General features: G+C 43.6%; 1 protein-coding gene across 1 annotated transcript in view; it reads right to left on the bottom strand.

Moving 5' to 3' along the window:
* Positions 1-11,246: 11,246 nt before the first annotated feature.
* LOC147979693 (uncharacterized) overlaps positions 11,247-22,283 on the bottom strand; it is a 53,606-nt gene continuing 42,569 nt past the window's right edge. The window contains exons 2-5 of the mRNA XM_087515316.1: positions 15,459-15,877; positions 14,561-15,308; positions 11,589-11,776; positions 11,247-11,261 (exon numbers count right to left, since the gene is read on the bottom strand). Coding sequence (XP_087371442.1) covers positions 11,247-11,261; positions 11,589-11,776; positions 14,561-15,308; positions 15,459-15,877 — 1,370 coding nt within the window. The remainder of the gene's footprint in view (positions 11,262-11,588; positions 11,777-14,560; positions 15,309-15,458; positions 15,878-22,283) is intronic.

The following is a 22,283-nucleotide window of genomic DNA, read 5'->3' as shown; positions in this document are numbered from 1 at the left end:
CAGTGAGGTGTAGAGATGAAGTTCGTCTGTGTAGATCTTCCACGCCCTAACTCGGCGGAGGAAGACGACTATAGCGGCGGCGGAGTGAAAATTTCCGCGGTCGGCGCGAGTACGTCAGCGACGAGGTCGAGGCAGTGAAGCTCTTCCTCACCGGCGGTGATGAAGTAGCGGCGGCGCTAGGGTTTGAGAAGCTCGAGCTGGAGAGAGGTCGAGCGGAGTAAAAGAAGTGAGGAAGGGAAGGAGGGGTATTTATAGCCACGGTGAAAAACTTCTCGCTCGAAGAAATTGGACGAACGTGCCCCTGACCCTTCTCATTCGCATGGCATGTGTCACCCACGTAGTGAGAAGTGGAGATCGTGTTAGATCGTGGGTGAGTGGATAAGTATATCGTGGGATGCAGAACGGTTTGAGCGGCAAAGCCAAAAATTTAGATAAGATAGGTTTTAAAGTTCCGTTCGCAATTTCTTCAGCTGACAAGGACGCAGTGAAGATTTTGAACGAGTTTCAAATAGAACGCACATGAAGAATTTGTGAATAGACTGGGTTGAGTATAGCATAGAGGGGACGGATCCGATCACATTCACTTAGCAGAGAAACCAACTTGAAGAATTAACAATAAGTGAATGCTGTAGAGGACATAAACTCATATATATATATATATATATATAGCCAATGAAGAAAAATGACGGAAGCAGTGAAGACAATGCAAAGTTGAAGAATATGAACAATTGAGGAATTTCAACTTTTGGTGGTGGCGTGACCCATCGTATAAGAATGATTATTTCAGACACCGCGTACAATCATCGTAGGGTTCTGAGAGTCAAATTCTTCGTTAATTTCTTCACACTAAGAGTGTTATTCTTCATTGATTGAAGAAAAACGTTTCTTCATGTGTTGCACATCTAAGTCATCAATTTTGCATAAGTGTTAGGATGAGTGTCCTTTTCAAAAAACATTCAAAGATTCTAGGATATTTAGCTCACACCGCAACTTGCTAAATCTCTTCTCATCCAAGGGTTTTGTGAAGATATTGGCTAGCTATTCTTCAGTCTTCACATGCTCAATAGAAATGTCGCCCTTCAACACATGATCACGAAGAAAATGATGACGAATCTGAATGTGCTTTGTCTTCGAGTGCTGAATTGGGTTGTGAGCAATCTTGATGGCACTCTCATTGTCATAGAAGAGAGGCACATTCTTCATGTTGACGCCGTAGTCCTTGAGAGTTTGCTTCATCCATAGCAATTGAGCACAGCAAGAACCAGCGGCAATATACTCAGCTTCAGCAGTAGATAGTGATACACAGTTCTGTTTCTTTGAGGACCAACAGACCAAAGATCGTCCGAGGAAATGACATGTACCAGATGTTGACTTGCGGTCCACACGATCACCAGCATAGTCAGAGTCAGAATATCCAATGAGATCAAAAGCTGAGCCCTTGGGGTACCATAATCCAAGTGTTGATGTGTGAGCTAGATATCGAAGAATATGCTTCACATCCTTATGGTGTGATTCCTTCGGTGTAGCTTGAAATCGGGCACACATGCAAACACTAAGCATTATATCTAGCCTAGATGCACATAAGTACAATAAAAAGAGCCAATCATGGAGCGGTATACCTTATGATCGAAGTCGATACCATTTTCATAAGTGCACAGATGGCCATTTGTGGGCATAGGAATTTTGACGCCTTTGCAATCTTTCATGCCAAATTTCCTCAGTACATCCTTGAGGTATTTCTCTTGAGATATGAATATGCCATTGTGTTGTTGACGAATTTGAAGACCTAAGAAGAATTTTAACTCTCCCATCATAGACATTTGATATTCTTCACTCATCATATAGGCAAATTCATCACTATAACGTTGGTCAGTACAGCCAAAGATAACGTTGGTCAGTACAGCCAAAGATAATATCATCAACATATATTTGGCACACAAACAATTCACCATCATAAGATTTAGTGAAAAGAGTAGGGTCGAGTGAACCGGGTTTGAAGCCTTTCTTCATGAGGAATTCCTTCAAGGTATCATACCACACCCGTGGGGCCTGCTTGAGGCCATAGAGGGCCTTGTTGAGTTTGAAGACTTTGTCAGGATTCTTTGGATCTTCAAAACCTAGGGGTTGAGCAACATATACTTCTTCCTCAAGCTTACCATTGAGGAATGCACTTTTCACATCCATTTGATATAAAGTGATATCATGATGGTTAGCATAAGCAAGTAATATGCGAATAGCCTCAAGTCTAGCAACAGGTGCAAAAGTTTCATCGAAATCAATTCCTTCAACCTGTGTGTAGCCTTGAGCTACGAGCCGTGCCTTATTCCTCACCATAAGGCCATTTTCATCTTGCTTGTTGCGGTAGATCTACTTTGTGCCGATGATATTGTGCTTGCGAGGATCTGGACGTTTGACCAGTTCCCAGACATTATTGAGCTCGAACTGATGTAATTCTTCTTGCATGGCCTGAATCCACTCAGGCTCCAGAAATGCTTCATCTACCTTAGCAGGCTCTGTAATAGAGACAAAAGCATAGTGCCCACAAAAGTTAGATAAATGTGAAGCTTTTGAGCATGTGAGAGGACCTGGAGCTTTGATGTCATTGATGATCTTTTCAACTTGCACTTCTTTTGCAATGCGAGGATGAGATGGTTGTCGTTGAAGAGTTTGATCAACATTTTCTTCAGGTGCATTAGCTCGACGTTCTTCATGTTCTGGAATGAATTCTTCAGCAGATTCTTCAGTAGGAATGACATCCTCAGTAGCCTTGAACTTGATTGTTTCCTCAGGTGCTGGTTCATCTATCACAGTAGGTAGGTGCTCTCTTTGCGAGCCATTAGTTTCATCGAACCGCACATCTACAGTTTCAACAACCTTGTGAAGAACGTTGTTGAAGACTCTGTAGGTGTGCGACTCCTTTCCGTAACCAAGCATAAAACCTTCATGTGCTTTCAGTGCAAATTTTGAGTTGTGATGAGGATCCCTAATCCAATATTTAGCACCGAAGACTTTGAAATAACTTACATTGGGTTTCTTATCAGTGCGGAGTTCATAGGCAGTCTTCTTGAAGAATTTGTGAAGATATACTCTGTTGATGATGTGGCACGCAGTATCAATTGCCTCAGTCCAGAAATGACGAGGCGTTTTGTATTCATCAAGCATAGTGCGAGCCATCTCAGCAAGAGTCCTGTTCTTACGCTCCACGATGCCGTTCTGCTGAGGAGTATAAGGAGCAGATAACTCATGAGTAATACCAAGTTCATCAAGATAGTCATCGAGACCAGAATTCTTGAACTCGGTGCCATTGTCACTTCTGATGTGCTTGATCTTCACACCAAAGTTGGTTGAATCCCTCAAGGAAAATCGTTTGAAGACTTCCTGCACTTCATGTTTGTAAGTAAAAAGGTGTACCCATGTATAACGAGAGTAATCATCAACAATAACAAAGCCATATTGAGATGCTTCATTTGAAACAGCAGAATAATGATTAGGACCAAAGAGATCCATGTGAAGCAATTCAAATGGGCGAGTAGTGGTCATGATAGTCTTCACTGGATGCTTGGCATTTGTCATCTTCCCAGCTTCACAGGCTCCACATAGGTGATCCTTGAGGAATTTGACATTTTCAATGCCAATGACATGCTTCTTTGCAAGCGTGTGCAAATTCTTCATGCCTGCATGACCAAGTCATCGATGCCAGAGCCAGCCTTCTGAAGCTTTTGCAAGTAAGCACACGGCTGGTTGTGGTCCTGTAGAGAAATCAACAATATACAAGTCTCCTCTCCTAAAGCCTTCGAAGACTTTGGAATTGTCAGCTTCCATAACCACAACACAACGGTACTTGCCAAAGAAAACAACCATATCAAGATCACAAAGCATTGAGACAGACATAAGGTTGTATCCTAAGGACTCAACAAGCATGACTTTGTCCATGTGTCGATCCTTTCTGATCGCAACCTTACCTAGACCCAATACCTGACTTTTGCCTTTGTCAGCAAACATGATATGCTTCAGATGCGACGGAGATAATGGAGCATCCATCAATAGATTCTTGTCACCAGTCATGTGATTTGTACATCCACTATCGAGGACCCACCAAGTGGCTTTGGGTTGATCATCCTGCAGATGAATTAGTGCAGCTTACAAACTCATATACTTCATCAGTGAAGAATATGACATCAATTCATCAGATCAATTTCATCAAACAAAAGAGCAGATAAAGCAATATGAGGACGTGAGAAATGAAAGTTCATTTCTTCATGATTAGCCTGCGTCCTATCAGGCATACTCGGGTCTCCAGCAAATTCTTCAGACGATTACGTACGTCTGGAGACCTGACCCTGCAGAAGAGATTAGTTCTTTTTCTTCACCACCCACATCTGAAGGGGTGGCAAAGAGTTCATCATTCTGCGAGCTCCATATGAGAAGGATGGCATAGAAGCCAATCCATTTCGTTTCACATAAGAGGGGTTAGAGTAAGCATAAGAGTATGCATAGAAATTCTTCGAGGACTTATGGACATAATGATTTGAAGAATAATGCACATATCCATAATCCTTAGATCTTCCCTGCGAAACAGACGGGTTAGCACGATGATGTTCATATGAGGATTTTGATCCTTTTGAGGAATATGATCCATGTGAGGAGTTTGCTCCGTATGAGGACTTGGATCCATATGAAGAATTTGATCCATATGAGGAATTTGATCTGGGGTTCCTATTCTTCACAGGTGGCGTCATGATGACGTTCACCTGAAGATTTTCAAGGCATCCTTTGGGAACCCAGATTTTCTTCATAGGGGAACCGTTCCTGCAGTTAGTGCCAACATATCTAGCAAATACTTCACCATTCTGATTTTTCAACAGTATATAGTTGGAGTCAAATGACTCATCATCAGAATGAGGAGATTCACATGCAAATCCAGATAAGTTAGATGGATCAACTAGAGGTCCCTTTGCAGCAACCCATGTAGTTTTGGGGTACTGCTTAGGCTTCCAATATGTACCATCAGCATTGAGTTTCCTCTCAAAGTCAATACCCTCTTTCCTAGGGTTCCTGTTGAGGATCTGCTTTTTAAGCACATCAGAAAGAGTCTGATGCCCTTTAAGGCTTTTGTACATGCCTGTCATGTACAATTCCTTCAACCCTGCATCATTAGTGATACTAGCAATGTCCAGAGATGAGGAATTAGTGATAGCAGAGGCATGTGAAGAATTTGAAACATTAGCAGCATTTGAACATTCAGGTGAAGAATTAGCAGATTCACGTTCAATGCACTTCAAGCATGGAGGAAAAAATTCTTCCTGAGAAGCGCTGATTTGTTGAGCAAGTAATGAATCGCGCTCCTTCTGAAGATCTTCATAACTCACTCTTAGCTTCTCAAGATCTTTCTTTCTTTGAAGAAATTCATAAGAAAGCTTCTCATGATCAGATAAAAGAGTGTTATGTTGATCTTGAAGGGTGTCATACTTAGTATGAAGTCTCTGAAGACTTTCAGCCAAAGCTTTTGACTGATCCATTTCTTCACCCAACATATCATCGCTCTTATTTAGCATGTAGTAAACTTTTTCCAAAGCTCTTTGTTGTTTAGTGGCAAGGGAAGCAAGTTTGACATAACTGGGTCCAAATTCATCACCAGATTCATCATCACTAGACTCGGATAGGTAGCATTCAGTTACCCCAGCATCTTTTGCCATAAGGCATGATGCAGAAGATGATGATTCTGGTTCGAATGTCATCGCTTTGAGAGATTCCTTAAAGTCCTCAAACCAAGGATCATGACAGGTTCGATGACCTTCATAGACCTCAGAGAGACGGTCCTAGATGAGCTTCGCATGATCGAGATGCATGATATTCCTGAACTGATTTTGAGACAGACAGGAGCAGATGACATCCTTCGCCGTGAGGTTGAGAAGAGTGTACTTGCGAATGTCATCAGCTTCCGCCATCTTGCACAGATCGGTCAGACCAATCTCAGTGACGGTCCACAGCTCGCTGTTCATCGCCATGAGGCGCTTCTTCATCATGGCCTTCCACTTGGGATACTCGTGACCGTCAAAGATGGGGCATGTCACTTTCTTCATACCTGCGGTCGACATAACTAAAACTCCAGGCGGTTAAACCAAAATCACACAGAACAAGGGAGTACCTTGCTCTGCTACCAATTGAAAGTGCGTTATATCGACTAGAGGGGGGGGGTGAATAGGCGATTTTTATGAAATTCTTCACTGAGGAATTTGCCGGTGAGGAAATTCCTTAATGAAGAACTACTAGTAGCGGAATAAGTACTCAAAAGTAAACATAACAGAATACAAGCATGGTCATCATGATGGAATGAAGACAGGCATAGAGTACAAGTAGCGTAAGCACAGGATAACGCATGATGAAGACAATCAGACTGAAGAAATTGAACTGAGGAAATTGAGAAAGTCTTCAGTCAAAGTCTTCAAACACAGATATGAACAAACACACAACACAGTTATGAGGAAATGAACGAGTTGAGGGAATAGAACCAGTAAGCTTGGTGAAGACAATGATTTGGTAGACCAGTTCCAACTATTGTCTCAGTTGTACGTCTGGTTGGAGCGGCTGAGTATTTAAACTCAAGGACACACAGTCCCGGGCACCCAGTCCTGAACACGCAGCTTAGGACACCCAGTCCTCACCGTATTCTCCTTGAGCTAAGGTCACACAGACCTCGCCCAATCACTCGTGGTAAGTCTTCATGCGACTTCCAGACCTTCACAAACTTGGTCACTCGGCGATCCACAATTCCTCTTGGATGTTCTAGACCATGACGCCTAACCGTCTGGAAGAAGCACAGTCTTCAAAGGTAACAAGCGTTGGATCCACGCAGGATCAATCTCTTCAGTGATGCTCAATCACTTGGGGTTTGTAGGTGTTTGGGTTTGGGTTTTTCCTCACTTGATGATTTTCGCTCAAAGTCCTCGGAGGATGGGTTGCTCTCAAATGACAAGTGTCAGTTTCTCTCGGAGCAGCCAACCAGCTAGTAGTTGTAGGGGGTGGCTATATATAGCCTAGGGAGCAGCCCGACATGATAAGACATAAATGCCCTTCAATGATATGACCGTTAGGTGGATAGATATTTTGGGATAGCTGGCGCATAGCACAACAACGGTCGGAATTTTGAGTAGCAAAATCCTCAGGGCTATCATGTTCCTCACTATGTAGGCAATCCGCACTGGCAAATTCCTAACTCCTCAGTCAGAACAAATTCCTCAGAGACCAGAAGAACTTCGTCTCTGTCTCTGAAGAAATTGACTGAACTGTATGAGATTTCCAATGGCTTGACTCGAAGGGATTGATAGGTGTAGGATTTTGAGTTGAGCATCACATGGAAAATTTTCCTTAGTATTTCCTCGACCCCCTTTAACAGTACGGTGTTTCCTATGACTCAAGAAAGAGAAAATGAAACTACGAAAACAAAAGTCTTCACGCTTCATGTTCCTCGAATGAATACCAAGTCTTCAAGGTCACACCAATTTCTTCACTTTCAAAGTCTTCAGAAAGTCTTCAGAAATCCAAAGTCTTCAGTCGAAGAACTTCATTATTAGGGGTCGACTTTCTCTGCAAATATCAAACTCCTCATAGACTTATAGACCTATGTACACTCACAAATGCATTAGCCCCTTAACCTATAAGTCTTCAATACACCAAAATCACTAAGGGGCACTAGATGCCCTTACACACGCTAGGAAGAAGAATGAGTCCATGAAGAAGATGAGCCAACGTAGTCGAATGGATCCTCACAATCGCAAGGTAACCGGAACTATCGAGGAGAAGCGCAACCGGAAAGAAGGAAGCATCATGGTAAACAACCATCACATAAACATGGCATGATGCACAAACAAGTATGATGCATGTCTGGTTTAATGAGGCATGGCATGGCAAAGTGGAACAAATAATACTACAAATTAAGTGGAGCTCATATGTATTGAAGAAACACCTCATACAATTACTTAGTTCACTCTCGTTTATGCTACTCAACAATATTAAATGTTGCTAAACATGGCAAGTTTAAATGAGGCTGGGAACAACAACAACAATTCTGAAAAATCCCCATATGCAATATTTGAATTTGGTACTGTTCTGCCCTAAAACATATTTTAATATTGTTAAACATCAAAATAAAGTGCACCAAGTTAATCTATGCATTTTTCTACCCCATTTACATATAAAGTTTATTAAATTTGGAGCTACGGTTATTTAGTTACAAAATAAACCATTTTAACATGTCATATGAGCAAATTTAATCAAACATCATTTTAAACATGGATGAAAGTTGCATATTATGAAACTAGACAAAATTCTAAGCAGTTTACATGTTAAAGTTTTTACATATGATTCCATGGCTGCTCCTGCTTAGAAGGGAGACAAAGACCGGACTGTGAGGAGAGAAAAGGGAGAGGAACAGGAAGACGGAGGAAGGAGAGAACGGGAGCGGAGCTCATCTGCTGGTGTTGCTCCTTGCGGCAGATCAAGGCGGTTGGTGAGCTCCGGCTTGAGGAGGCTAGGGGGCACAGGGACGGGCCTGCGGGAGGTCGTGAGAGGAGGTTGTGGTCTCGTCATGAAGCAGAGGAGGCCGCAGAAGCTTGATGCTGGTGGCGCATGGCGGCGGGTGCTCGGGGAAGCAGGAGGCGTGGCGGAGCTCGAGGCCGGAGGGCTCGGGCGTAGGAGGAGCTCGGGTTGTTCGGGAGATGATCCCAAGGTGGGAGGAGGAGGCTGCAGGCTTCGGTGGTGGGCTAGGTGAGGTGATCGAGGGAGATCGGGCAAGGGGATCCCGAGGAAGGAGAGGAGTGGTTGGCCAGTGGCGGCGCGATGGGACAAGAGGGCTAGAATCTAGGGTTGATGTCTAGGAGGTTGGTCTATATATAGTAGGAGGTGCAAAAGAGGGCTAGATCGGACCCTCCGATTTAAATCGGGCGGTCGAGAAAAATAGGTTAGGTAGACCAAATAAGAAAACGGAGATGTTTTATAGATGTTTGGGGATGATACGGACCCATCGGTGATGACTGAGCGGGTCGGGTCCGGGGGAGTTTCGGACACGCGAGAGGGGGGGTCTGAGTATTGTGCGAAGAGGGGTTAGACGAAAGGCCAAAGAAGACAGAGCGTTTCGAGAGAAGGTGATGAAGGCAAAGGGAGAAATGACAATGATGAACGAAAGCAAGTTTTAAAACAAATGTGGATGCAATGCTCATGATGCCATGATGACATGCAACAAATAAAATAAAACACACATGACGGAACTCAAAAACATGGAAGGCGTCTGGAGCACCGGTCTTGGGGCGTAACATATCGGGGGGTATGAACCATGGAAAAGTTGGAATACAGTAGATATTGCACCAATATAAATAAAGAATGACTTCACAACAATACCAAAAGTGTTGATTTATTTTCTTATACTAATGGAGCTTATGAGATTTTCTGTTGAGTTTTGTGTTGTGAAGTTTTCAAGTTTTGGGTAAGGATTTGATGGACTATGGAATAAGGAGTGGCAAGAGCCTACGCTTTGTATGCCCAAGGCACCCCAAGGTAATATTCAAGGACAACCAAGAGCCTAGGGCATCCCCTCTTTCGTCTTCGTCTATCGATAACTTTACTTGTGGCTATATTTTTATTCACCACATTGCTTTGAGCGTCTTGTATTATTTGATTCTTTGCTTTTTAGTTTGGCACAATCATCCTTGCTGTACACACCTTGTGAGAGAGACACGCATGAATCATGATTTATTAGAATGCTCTATGTGCTTCACTTATATCTTTTGAGCTAGGCAAATTTGCTCTAGTGCTTCACTTATATCTTTTAGAGAACGACGGTGGTTTTATTTTATAGAAATTGATGAACTCTCGCACTTCACTTATATTATTTTGAGAGTCTTTAAAACAACATGGTATTTTTCTTTGGTTATAAAATTAGTCCTAACATGATAGGCATCCAAGAGGGATATGATAAAAACTTTCATATAAAGTGCATTGAATACTATGAGAAGTTTGATTCCTTATGATTGTTTTGAGATATAAAGATGGTGATATTATGGTCATTCTAGTGAGTAGTTGTGAATTTGAGAAATACTTGTGTTAAGGTTTGTGAGTCCCGTAGCATGGACATGTGGTGAACCGTTATGTGATGAAGTCAGAGCATGATTTATTTATTGATTGTATTCCTTATGAGTGGCGGTCGGGGACGAGCGATGGTCTTTTCCTACCAATCTACCCCCTAGGAGCATGCATGTAGTACTTTGTTTCGATGACTAATAGATGTTTGCAATAAGTATGTGAGTTCTTTATGACTAATGTTGAGTCCATGGATTATACGCACTCTCACCTTTCTGCCATTGCTAGCCTCTCTTGTACCGTGCAACTTCCGCCAGTACCATAAACCCACCATATACCTTCCTCAAAACGGCCACCATACCGACCTATTATGGCATTTCCATAGCCATTCCGAGATATATTGCCATGAAACTTTCCACCGTTCCGTTTATATGACACACTCGATCATTGTCACATTTCTTTGCATGATCATGTAGTTTACATTGTATTTGTGGCAAAGCCATCGTTCATAATTCTTTCATACATGTCACTCTTGATTCATTGCACATCCCGGTACACCGCCAGAGGCATTCATATAGAGTCATATTTTGTTCTAAGTATCAAGTTGTAATTCTTGAGTTGCAAGTAAATAAAAGTGTGATGATCTTCATTTTTAGAGCATTGTCCCATGTGAGGAAAGGATGATGGAGACTATGATTCCCCCACAAGTCGGGATGAGACTCCGGACGAAAAAAAGAGGCCAAAAAAAGAGAAGGCCCAAATATAAAAAATTAGGGAAAAGAGAGAAGGGGCAATGCTACTATACTTTTACCACACTTGTGCTTCAAAGTAGCACCATGATCTTCATAATAGAGAGTAACCTATGTTGTCACTTTCATATACTAGTAGGAATTTTCATTACAGAATTTGGCTTGTATAATCCAATGGTGGGCTTCCTCAAATTTCCCTAGGTCTTTGTGAGCAAGCGAGCTGGATGCACACCAACTTAGTTTTCTTTCTGAGCTTTCATAAACTTATAGCTCTAGTGCATCCGTTGCATGGCAATCCCTACTCACTCACATTGATATCTGATGTAGGGTAGAACCCTAATCGGCCGATCTTTCACGAAAGGAGCAGATGCCGCGAAGAACACGAGGAACACGAGGGGGGAAAGAGGGAAAACACAAAGGGAATCACAAGAGGAAACACTAAACCAACACGAATAATTCACACATGTGCTAGATCCTCGAGTACATAAGGAAAGATACACTATCCACAGACAACTAAGGACGATACAAGGGTAGCCGGTCTTCTCCGTGAGGAGGTCTTGAGTTCTTCCCTAAAAGGGGTCTTGAATCCGCTTGGGGGATCTTCTCCGGTGGAGGCTCGAGTCTCCATGGAGAAGGTAACCAAGTGGATGAGCAAAGCTCTCACACAAACATGAGCTAAACCTTTGCTAACCCTAAAATGGTGGGGGTGGAGGAGTATATATAGTCTAGGGCCATGAAGGGGTAAGTGAGGGGCAAAACAGGTACATGGGCCTCAGCCCAGAGACTCTGCGCAGGTAGGCCGGAAGTTCCGGGCAGGGACGGAAGGTCTGGGCTCTGGAAGTTCCGGGCGGGTTCCGGTGTAAGCCGAGAGTTGGCACGACGCGAGCGGTGCTGGAGTCCGGGGGCCGGAAGGTCCGGGCAAGGTTCCGGGCTGATCGGAGAGTTGGCACGATCGGGCATCGTCTAGTGTGGTGAGGGCCGGAGGTTCCGGGCCGGCCGGAAGGTCCGGGCCTGGCAGAAACTCTGCACAAGTCTTGATGCTTCCTGTTCCTTCGCTTTGCGTCCTTGGTTCCTGAGCACATGCAGTGTGTTTGCATTAGGTAGCAACCATGTCTCGGAAGAATGGAAAGGGAAAAGACTTAGGAATGAGTTCACCTTGTATCCAATGGTGTATTCTCGAGGTCGAGGTCTCGTCCTAGTGTAGATGGGGATGATAGTAGGATGCTCCGCATCATCTCCCCTCCCTTGGCAAAGATCCGACCTCGGATCGTGATCCTCATCACCATGGAAATGGTTGTTGTGGATGGACTTGTAGTTGGACAGAGTTGAAGACATTGTGCAATCCAAGTACTCCAAGGTGTCGTCGAAGTGGTATACATGCAAAAATAGCAAACACAAACAACACTCGGAAATACAATGGTTAGTGCACACAAAGTGTCCATCATGGAAGAAAGAGTCCGTGCGGCAAGATTGTTTGTGACAAAGTGCATGAAGCTTATCAAGATTATCTATGAAGATATGCAAAGCATTCATGGGCGGAAATTCAATCATTGTGCACACATATGTATTGCAAATATGATCAATGCAACCATGGTGCAAAATGATGTCATAGTGAGACGGTTTATCAATAGGATGAATATGTCAATGGATGCTCAATATGAATGAGTTATCATGCAATTGATGGTAGGCAATATGATCATGATGTATGAATATGCCATCAAGAAAGATCACAACAAGTTTTCTAGGAAGATGTACAAGCTCATATATCATGGATGACATGGGGATACAAGATGCAACAAGGAAATCATAACGTGAGTCAATCCATGCATAAGATGCAAATTTGTCATGTGTATGATATGTCCATCGAGCATGACATGTGTGAGCACAATCAACAAATATGGAGGTGTTGGTGTACCAATGCTTGATGTCGTGGCATGAGTGGAGGTTCGAAGGTGCATCCAATAAGTCCGAGTGCTCCTCAACTTGAAGGTCCATAGAGCCAATCTCCCATGTCGCTCCTCCATTCGCGAGATGTATCATGTAGAGAACAAGAAGGAAACAACAATGAAAGAGTGACCCATCCAATATGCATATTTGAGGATGGATCAAAGGGAAGGAGTTCACCTTTAGGAGATTCTCGCAAATGTTGGTGTTGCACATCGTGTATGCCTTCACATGACCAAATTGTCTCATGACGGTATCGCCTTGTGAATCCTTCAAAATGAAAGAACATGACAAACACTCGGAAAAACAAATGAGGTTAGCGGAGATCCAAAACCTATCATTCGTGTGCTAAGATACCCAACAAGTGTATGAATTGTGCTCATCATAAGAAAGGACAAGGGAGCATTTCATAGTATGGAGGCATATGACACGAGAACAACCAAATACAATAGGCGCAATCAAGCAAGCATGCATCACAAGTAAAGTGTCCAAGTCTCCAAGATCAATAATCATAGATGCAACAATTGGAGGCAAGCGACAATGAACAAAATATATCATGTGAGAGGCATGAACATATACGTCATCAACCCAAGAAAGCAAGTAATAGTGGAACATGGGTGATGCGACAAAGCAAACAATCATATGAATCAAGGCAAGCAAGCTAGTAGTGCGAAGATGCAACATACTAGAAGGAATCATGTCAAGTATGTCATGTGTGCAAATGGTAGTCATGAATAATGCACAAGACACAACACACGCATGAAGGCAAGATATGAGCAAAATAGCATCAATAGCATGAGGCACATGATAAACATGGCAATAGCAACAAGGATCTCCACCAAGCATGCAAATACACATAGGAGTAGCACAATGATGAATCATGGGTAGATGAAAGCAAGGGTCACAATTGCATGGCAAAGGCATAGAAGCAAGCATAGCATGCAAAGTGAACACGGTAAAATGAGCATGAAGCGATAAGAGGTATATAGCCCATAGCCCTGTGAGAAACAAGTAGAATAGATGCGCGTAGTTGTTGCGCGAAGAGAATGGTGGTAAGGATAGTCCACGGGATCCCAAATCGTCGTTGCTCTCAAGAGCTCTTTTCGTCAACTCTTGGGATTGAGAGGTTGACGAGTATACGTGAGTACCTACACAAAACAAAGACAAAGGGAAAATTGTGTGTGCGTGATATATGTACACATCATCCATCATGATGCGCACATGCTTGTGTTGGTTAGCACAAAATATCCAATGCTCAAATAAATGAGATGCATGATATAGAAACATGTCATCCATCATGATAGGTTTGTTGTGATGTATAGCATAATGGAGACTCAAATTGTGTAATGCGTCATGGGAAATATCTAGAGCATTGTTATGCGTGGAATGCATATGGTGCAAGCAATTATGGGAATCATGCCAAGTATGGAATGCATCAAAATATCCTAATATGTATGAGAAAACTATGGGGGTCTCCTCATGAGCATTAATGGAAACATCACTTGGAGAATATTGACAACATCCAAAACAATGCATATTTGGAACATTGCGATCATGGCATGGCATAGTAGATGAATTGCGCAAATCATGTAAAGGAAGCATGGCAATATCATCACAAGAAAAACAAAAGCCAATGACCATCATCTCGTCATCTATGCCATAAGTGCAAATGGGATTTATTGTAATGGGGCATGCATAGTCACTATGTTGAGATTGAAATGATGCAATATGTGAGATCTCACTCATAGCATATGACAAGTTTAAAGGATTGGCAAACATGATGTGACCAATAGAATTTTCACATGATATCCTATGGAGCATAGCATCACAACTAGGCAAATCAACATGATCATCATCATATTCATCATAAATAGGTAAGTCATGACATGAAGAATTCGCACTAGTATGAAGCATGGGAATAGGTGAGTCAACATTATGCAAGCAATCATTGGTGAGATAGTCCACTAGTGGGAGAAGAGAAACACCATCACCTATGTTACCTTTGGAGCATCGCGCATGTGTTGTAGGTGAGGTGTTGAAGACCGAGTCGTGGTCATCTTCATCTTGATGGAACCATGTGGGGGGTGCATCTTCTTCCACCATGGCCATCGTCGTCTCCATTGGAGGTATGGACTCATCGAGGATAGGCATGTCGTCATGTAGGAGACCTAGCACCAAAGAAAACACACTCGGAGTGGAGGTTAAGTTGTTAGAAATCATAGTGGCCTCACATTCCATATCAACTACCTCACTCACTAAGTGTTGAGGCTCACTCACTCCCTCTTGGATGCTCTCACTCGTATGGTTGGTGTAGTCACTCAAATGGCTCTCAACCTCACATAGGATGTGTGGCATGCTCTCAAGTGTGGGGCTAGTGGTGGTCACACTCATCCTCTTATAGGAAATGCTCTCAATGTCATGTAGGGTGGAGTAACTTATGTCACTCATGTGGTGGTGGCTCTCCTCACATGGCAATTGGGGCATCTCGTCATATGTGGGTGTCGGAGAGATGTAGGTGCAAATGTCTCCATGCTCAATCATGTCGTAGTCGTAGCCATGGATGAATGCCGAAGATGGCACATAATCACTCTCCTCTAAGGCCAAAGATGAGGTCTCATGTGCGGTCTCATAGCTTGACTCGGAGTATGAGTCCAATATGGGCGCCGTCTTCATGTTGTTGAAGAGGTTCATGCTCGTCGCCATTGTCGAAGGGGATGGCCCTAGCTCGACCGTCTTGTCGCTGTCTTGTTGTTGGAGGCCCATATGATGTGGCACCTCGTAGCTCGTCTCCATGACCGAAGAGAATGTCCCATGCTCGGCCATATTCCTTGAGGGGATTCCCAAGATGGAAGTGTCACCCTCGCTCGTAGGTGGTCGCCTCGTTGTTGAAGATGTCGATGTGGGTGAACTCACGGGAAGTAGGCGAAGATGCCGTACGTCCGAAGGTGAAGATGCCTTGATAGCACTTGGCGAAGATGCCGAAGTGGTTGTTGTAGCCATAGCGTGCTCTTGGTGGTGCTTGTCTCGCGGTCTTCTCTTGTGGTCATGAAGTTTGGACTTGGCGTGAAGTAGGGCTTGTTGGGACTTGTAGGTAGGTGCATCTTGAGCATCTTCATGTTGATGGTGGCGTTGTCGCACTTGAGCTCGTAGTAGATGTCGTTCATCGTCGTCGTGCACATGTTGCTTGGAGGTGACTTGCCCTTCATGACGAGGTGGATCACGAACGTGATGGTGGTCGCCATGGAGATGTGGATGTGGACGTCTTGCGCTTGCATCATTTTTGCGCTCCGAAGACTTGTGACTTGAACGTTGCCGCCTTGAGGATGATGAAGGGGAAGAACGGTTGATCAACAAGGTCCGAATCTCCTCCATCCTTGCATCTTGCTCCTCCTTTTGTGAGGAAAGCTTGTTGTCGATGTAGTCCCTTTTCCTTGCTTCAGAGTGGCGAATGTCAATGGAGAGGTTCTCGATGCGCTCTCTCAATCTTGATTGTGCGCCTTGCATTTGTCGTTGTAGATCGAAGATTGACGCTTTGGTGATGTAGTTGTTCACGCCGTCGTTGTTGTGGAAGACCGGAGATGAAATGCCTTGCCTATCCATCACTCCAAGAGAAAAATGTGAGTGGTAGAAAGAGAAGAATGAATACCAAATGTACCTTGACCGAAGTTGAAAGTGGATCAATGATCACTCCAATGTGGACAAGGAAATAGCACAATTGGTACCAATTCTTGTCGGTTTCTCACACCTACACAAATAAGGCTTATGGTGGAGCTCGGTGAGGATAGTGGCACAAAAAATTGATGTAAAATGTTAGCAAGAGTCAATAATGTTGAAAAAGATCCACAGATTTGCAAGTGAAACAAGTAGACCAATAGCAATATGTGGCACACGGAAACACACACACGGATAGATAAATGGGGTAGTGCAACCAAGGATGAGCACAAAATATAGAATCCACGAAAAACGCTCGTGTTGCACAACTCAAGAGAGATGCTAGCACAATTGCTCAAAAGGCGGATACGACACTTGTGCACAACCTATAAGATGCAAAATGTATGAACTTTCTATCCCAAGTATGCTATGTATGTATGGCTCCCAGTGTTATGATCCAAGATGATCTTATATGACAATGTGGTATGATGCTATGGCACTTGCTTACAAGCTCTTTGTTCACTCTTTTTATTTGCTTAAAAGCTTTATTCTGTTTTTCTGTATGGCCACTTTTGCACAATGCACAAACCAATATAGCTATTGTTTATATGCGGGAACAAACTTGAGGCACGAAGGATGATATGATACCAAGATGATACCGATATGGTAAGGTATGTATGCAATGTATGGTGTAGATCACTAATGTGCACAAGTAACGTTGCCGGCAATACTCAAATGGCTAGTCTCGATAGGCAAGTGACGCAAAATGGGCTAGGGGTTATCAATGCAATGGCAAGGGAATATACAAAGGGGGGATACCACGATACCAAGATGATATGGAGGTTACCGTCCGTGGCGATGATGAGTGGCGGTGATCTTGATGGAGATACCAAGATGATGGATACTCGTCCCTAAGTAGCCGAAACACCTTAGGAAACGGAAAAACCGCGAACTCAAAATCTCAAATGTAAAATGTCAAATGGTGGTAGCGGGATATGGTGGTGGTTTTGTGGAAGCTCAATGGAATTGCGGAATGTCAATGATGGGTTATGGAGTACGCAATGCAGAAATGGAGGGTAAGGTGGTGTACTATACATGGTGTCAGAGTTAGAAGCACGGTCCCTAAGTAGCCTAAACACATTAGGAGACACAACTCACAACACAAACAAAATTGGGTTAAGTTGGGGTGGCGGAAGTGTATAGTGGTCAATCCTATGCGGAAGTGGTGGTGGTAGTTGATGAAGAAGCAACCGTCCCTAAGTATCCTAGACACCTTAGGAGACTCAAATCACTCCTCAAGCAACCACTAATGCGATGGGGAACAAAATTGGTTAGGTTGCGGAAGTCGGTGGTGGTGTAGCGGATGATATGGTGGAAGGCCTAGGCAAAGATGCCAAAATTCCAAATATTTGATGGTTTCAAAAGGTGGTGAAACCAAGGTGAGCTCCTCGGGCACGTCTATAGCTTCAAAACGAGCCAAAGAACACTCAAATCAGAGTTCGGAGTGAAAAGTTGTGATGAAAACGGTGAAGGAGGGTGATGCTGAAATTTCGGGGAAAATTTCTGGTTAGGCCGGAAGTTCCGGGCTCCGGAAGTTCCAGGGGGTGGCCGGAAGTTCCGAGGGTCGCGGAAAAAGTGCGGGGAGTCTGGGGATTTTTTGGTGTAAACTTTCTGTTTAGCCCGGAAGTTCCGGGGCTAGGACGGAAGTTCCGGGGGTGTCCGGAAGTTCCGGGGGTCGTGGAATTTCTTCCGGGACGAACCCTAAATTCCAGATCTGAGAATGGGGGCGGAAAAACTCGATTTTTAGGGTCAAAATTGGGAAGATTTCGTGGATAGAAATGGGGGAAAATATGGGGAATGCTAGATCCACTTGAGACACAACGAATCCATGGATCAAAATCAACAAAACATCATCCAAACCAACAAATCACAAAAAAATTGGGGCTATTTTTGGTGGGGATTTTCGAATTTTAGGACGAAATCAACAAAATTAGGCTAGAAAACAAAGAGGGGAGGCTCCGAAATCGTGATCAACGTGGCTCATGATACCAAGATGATGTAGGGTAGACCCTAATCGCCCTATCTTTCACGAAAGGAGCGGATCCCGCGAAGAACACGAGGAACACGAGGGGGGAAAGAGGGAAAACACAAGGGGAATCACAAGAGGAAACACTAAACCAACACGAATAAGTCACACATGTGCCAGATCCTCGAGTACATAAGGAAATATACACGATCCACAGACAACTAAGGATGATACAAGGGTAGCCGATCTTCTCCCTGAGGAGGTCTTGAGTTCTTCCCTAAAAGGGGTCTTGAATCTGCTTGGGGGATCTTCTCCGGTGGAAGCTCGAGTCTCCGTGGAGAAGGTAACCAAGTGGATGAGCAAAGCTCTCACACAAACATGAGCTAAACCTTTGCTAACCCTAAAATGGTGGGGGTGGAGGAGTATATATAGTCTAGGATCATGAAGGGGTAAGTGAGGGGCGAAACAGGTACATCGGTCTCGGCCCAGAGACTCTGTGCGCAGGCAGGCCGGAAGTTCTGGGCAGGGACGGAAGGTCCGGGCTCCGGAAGTTCCGGGCGGGTTCCGGTGTAAGCTGAGAGTTGGCACGGTACGAGCGGTGCTGGAGTCCGGGGGCCGGAAGGTCCGGGTCAGCCGGAAGGTCCAGGGACCGGAAGGTCCGGGCAAGGTGCCGGGCTGATCAGAGAGTTGCCACGCTCGGGCATCGTTTGGAGTGGCGAGGGCCGGAAGGTCCGGGGGCCGGAGGTTCCGGGCTGTGGCCGGAAGGTCCGGGCCTGGCCGGAAGGTCCGGGGGCCGGAGGTTCCGGGCTGTGGCCGGAAGGTCCGGGCCTGATAGAAACTCTGCACAAGTCTTGATGCTTCCTGTTCCTTCTCCTTGCGTCCTTGGTTCCTGAGCACATGTAGTGTCTTTGCATTAGGTAGAAACCATGTCTCGGAAGACTGGAAAGGGAAAAGACTTAGGAATGAGTTCACCTTGTGTCCAATGGTGTATTCTCGAGGTCGAGGTCTCGTCATAGTGTACATGGGGATGGTAGTAGGATGCCCCGCATCAATATCTATTGATGGACATCTCCATAGCCTGTTGATACACCTAGTTGATGTGAGACTATCTACTTCTTTTTGTCTTCTCCACAACCACCTTCTATTCCACCCATAGTGCTATGTCCGTGGCTCACGCTCATGTATTGTGTGAAAGTTGAAAAAGTTTGAGAACATCAAAAGTATGAAACAATTGCTTGGCTTTTCATCGGGGTTGTGCATGATTTGAATATTTTGTGTGATGAAGATGGAGCATAGCCAGACTATATAATTTTATAGGGATAAACTTTCTTTGGCCATGTTATTTTGAGAAGACATAATTATTTTGTTAGTATGCTTGAAGTATTATTGTTTTTATGTCCATATTAAACTTTTGTTTTGAATCATACGAATCTGAACATTCATGCCACAATAAAGGGAATTACATTGATAAATATGTTAGGTAGCATTCCACATAAAAAATTCAGTTTTTATCATTTACCTACTCGAGGATGAACAGGAATTAAGCTTGGGATGCTTGATACGTCTCCAACGTATCTATAATTTTTTATTGTTCCATGCTATTATATTATCTGTTTTGGATGTTTTATAAGCATTATTATGCTATTTTAGACTATTTTTGGGGCTAACCTATTAACCTAGAGCCCAGTGCCAGTTCCTATTTTTCCCTTGTTTTAGAGTTTCGCTGAAAAGGAATACCAAATGGAGTCCAAACAGAATGAAACTTTCACGATGATTTATCTTAGACCATAAGACATCTAGAGGACTTGGAGTACACGTCAGGGAAGCCACGAGGCACCCACAAGGACGGAGGGCGCGCTCCCACCCTTGTGGGCCCCTCGTGACTCCACAGACCTATTTCTTCCACCTGTATATTCTCAAATACCAAAAACTTTCTAGGGGAGCCACAGAACCACTTTTACACCACCGCAACCTTCTGTACCCGTGAGATCCCATCTAGGGGCCTTTTCTGGCGTCCCGCTGGAGGGGGATTCGATCATGGAGGGCTTCTACAACAACACCATTGCCTCTCCGGTGAAGCGTGAGTAGTTTACCACAGACCTACAGGTCCATAGCTAGTAGCTAGATTACTTCTTCTCTGTCTTTGATTCTCAATACCATGTTATCCTTGATGTTCTTGGAGATCTATTCGATGTAATACTTTTTGCGGTGTGTTTGCCGATATCCGATGAATTGTGGATTTATGATCAGCTTATCTATGAATGTTATTTGAATCTCCTCTGAATTCTTTTATGCACGATTTGATATCTTTGCAAGTCTCTTCGAACTATCGACTAGGTTTGGCCAACTAGATTGGTTTTTCTTGCAATGGGAGAAGTGCTTTGCTTTGGGTTTAATCTTGCGGTGCTCGATCCTAGTGACAGAAGGGGAACCAACACGTATTGTATTGTTGCCATCGAGGATAACAAGATGGGGTTTTCATCATATTGCTTGAGTCTATCCTGCTACATCATGTCATCTTACTTAATGCGTTACTCTGTTATAAACTTAATACTCTTGATGCAGGCAGGAGTTAGTCGATGTGTGGAGTAATAGTAGTACATGCAGAATCGTTTCAGTCTACTTGATATGGACGTGATGCCTATATTCATGATCATTGCCTTAGATATCGTCATAACTTTGTGCTTTTCTATCAATTGCTCAGCAGTAATTTGTTCACACACCGTAATATTTTCTATCTTGAGAGACGCCTCTAGTGAAACCTATGGCCCACGGGTCTATTTTCCATCATATAAGTTTTCGATCTACAATTTTATTTTCCTATTTACTTTCTTTGCAGTCTTTTACTTTCTGATCTATAAACCAAAAATACCAAAAATATTACTTTACCGTTTATCCATCTATATCAGATCTCACTTTGCAAATAACCGTGAAGGGATTGACAACCCCTTTGTCGCGTTGGGTGCAAGTTGGTGTTTGTTTGTGCAGGTATTCGGTGGCTTGTGCGTTGTCTCCTACTGGAACGATACCTTGATTCTCAAAAGCTGAGGGAAATACTTACTCTACTTTGCTGCATCACCCTTTCCTCTTCAAGGGAAAAAACACGCAAGCTCAAGAGGTAGCAATGTGCATCATAATAAAACGGAATGGTGGAAGTTGCATGGCAATATATCTCAGAATGGCTATGGAAATGCCATAATAGGTAGGTATGATGGCTGTTTTGAGGAAGATATAAGGAGGCTTATGTGTGATAGAGCATAACATATCATGGGGTTTGGATGCACCAGCGATGTTTGCACCACATCTCAATGTGAGAAAGGGCAATGCATGGTACCGAAGAGGCTGGCAAATTGCGGAAAGGTGAGAGTGCGTATAATCCATGTAATCACATTAGTCATAAAGAAATCATATATTTATTTCAAAAGTTTATTAGCCCTCGAAGCAAAGTACTACAACGCACGCCTCTAGGGGGATAGATTGGTAGGGAAAGACCATTGCTCGTCCCCGACCGCCACTCATAAGGAAGACAATCAATAATAACTCATGCTCTAACTTCTTAGCACAATGAGGGACTATACGTGCATGCTTCAGGAATCACAAACCTCGACACCAATATTCTTACCAAACCACAATTATTCACTAGCACAACCCACATATTACCACCTTTATATCGCAAAACTATTGCAAATAATCAAACTTATCATATTCAGTGATCTACATGAAAGTTTTTATTATATCCCTATTGAATACCTATCTTATTGGGACCAAATTCATAACTCGCACTAATTTCCATTAGTATTATCAACTCTTAAAAAGATATAAGTGAAGCATGAGAGTGC

Source organism: Triticum urartu, chromosome 3A (genome assembly GCF_056163025.1).
Source record: "Triticum urartu cultivar PI428250 chromosome 3A, HENAU_Tu73, whole genome shotgun sequence".
Taxonomy (NCBI): Eukaryota; Viridiplantae; Streptophyta; class Magnoliopsida; order Poales; family Poaceae; genus Triticum; species Triticum urartu.
Note: the sequence above shows the minus strand (reverse complement) of the source record. Positions and strands in the feature narration are given on the sequence as shown.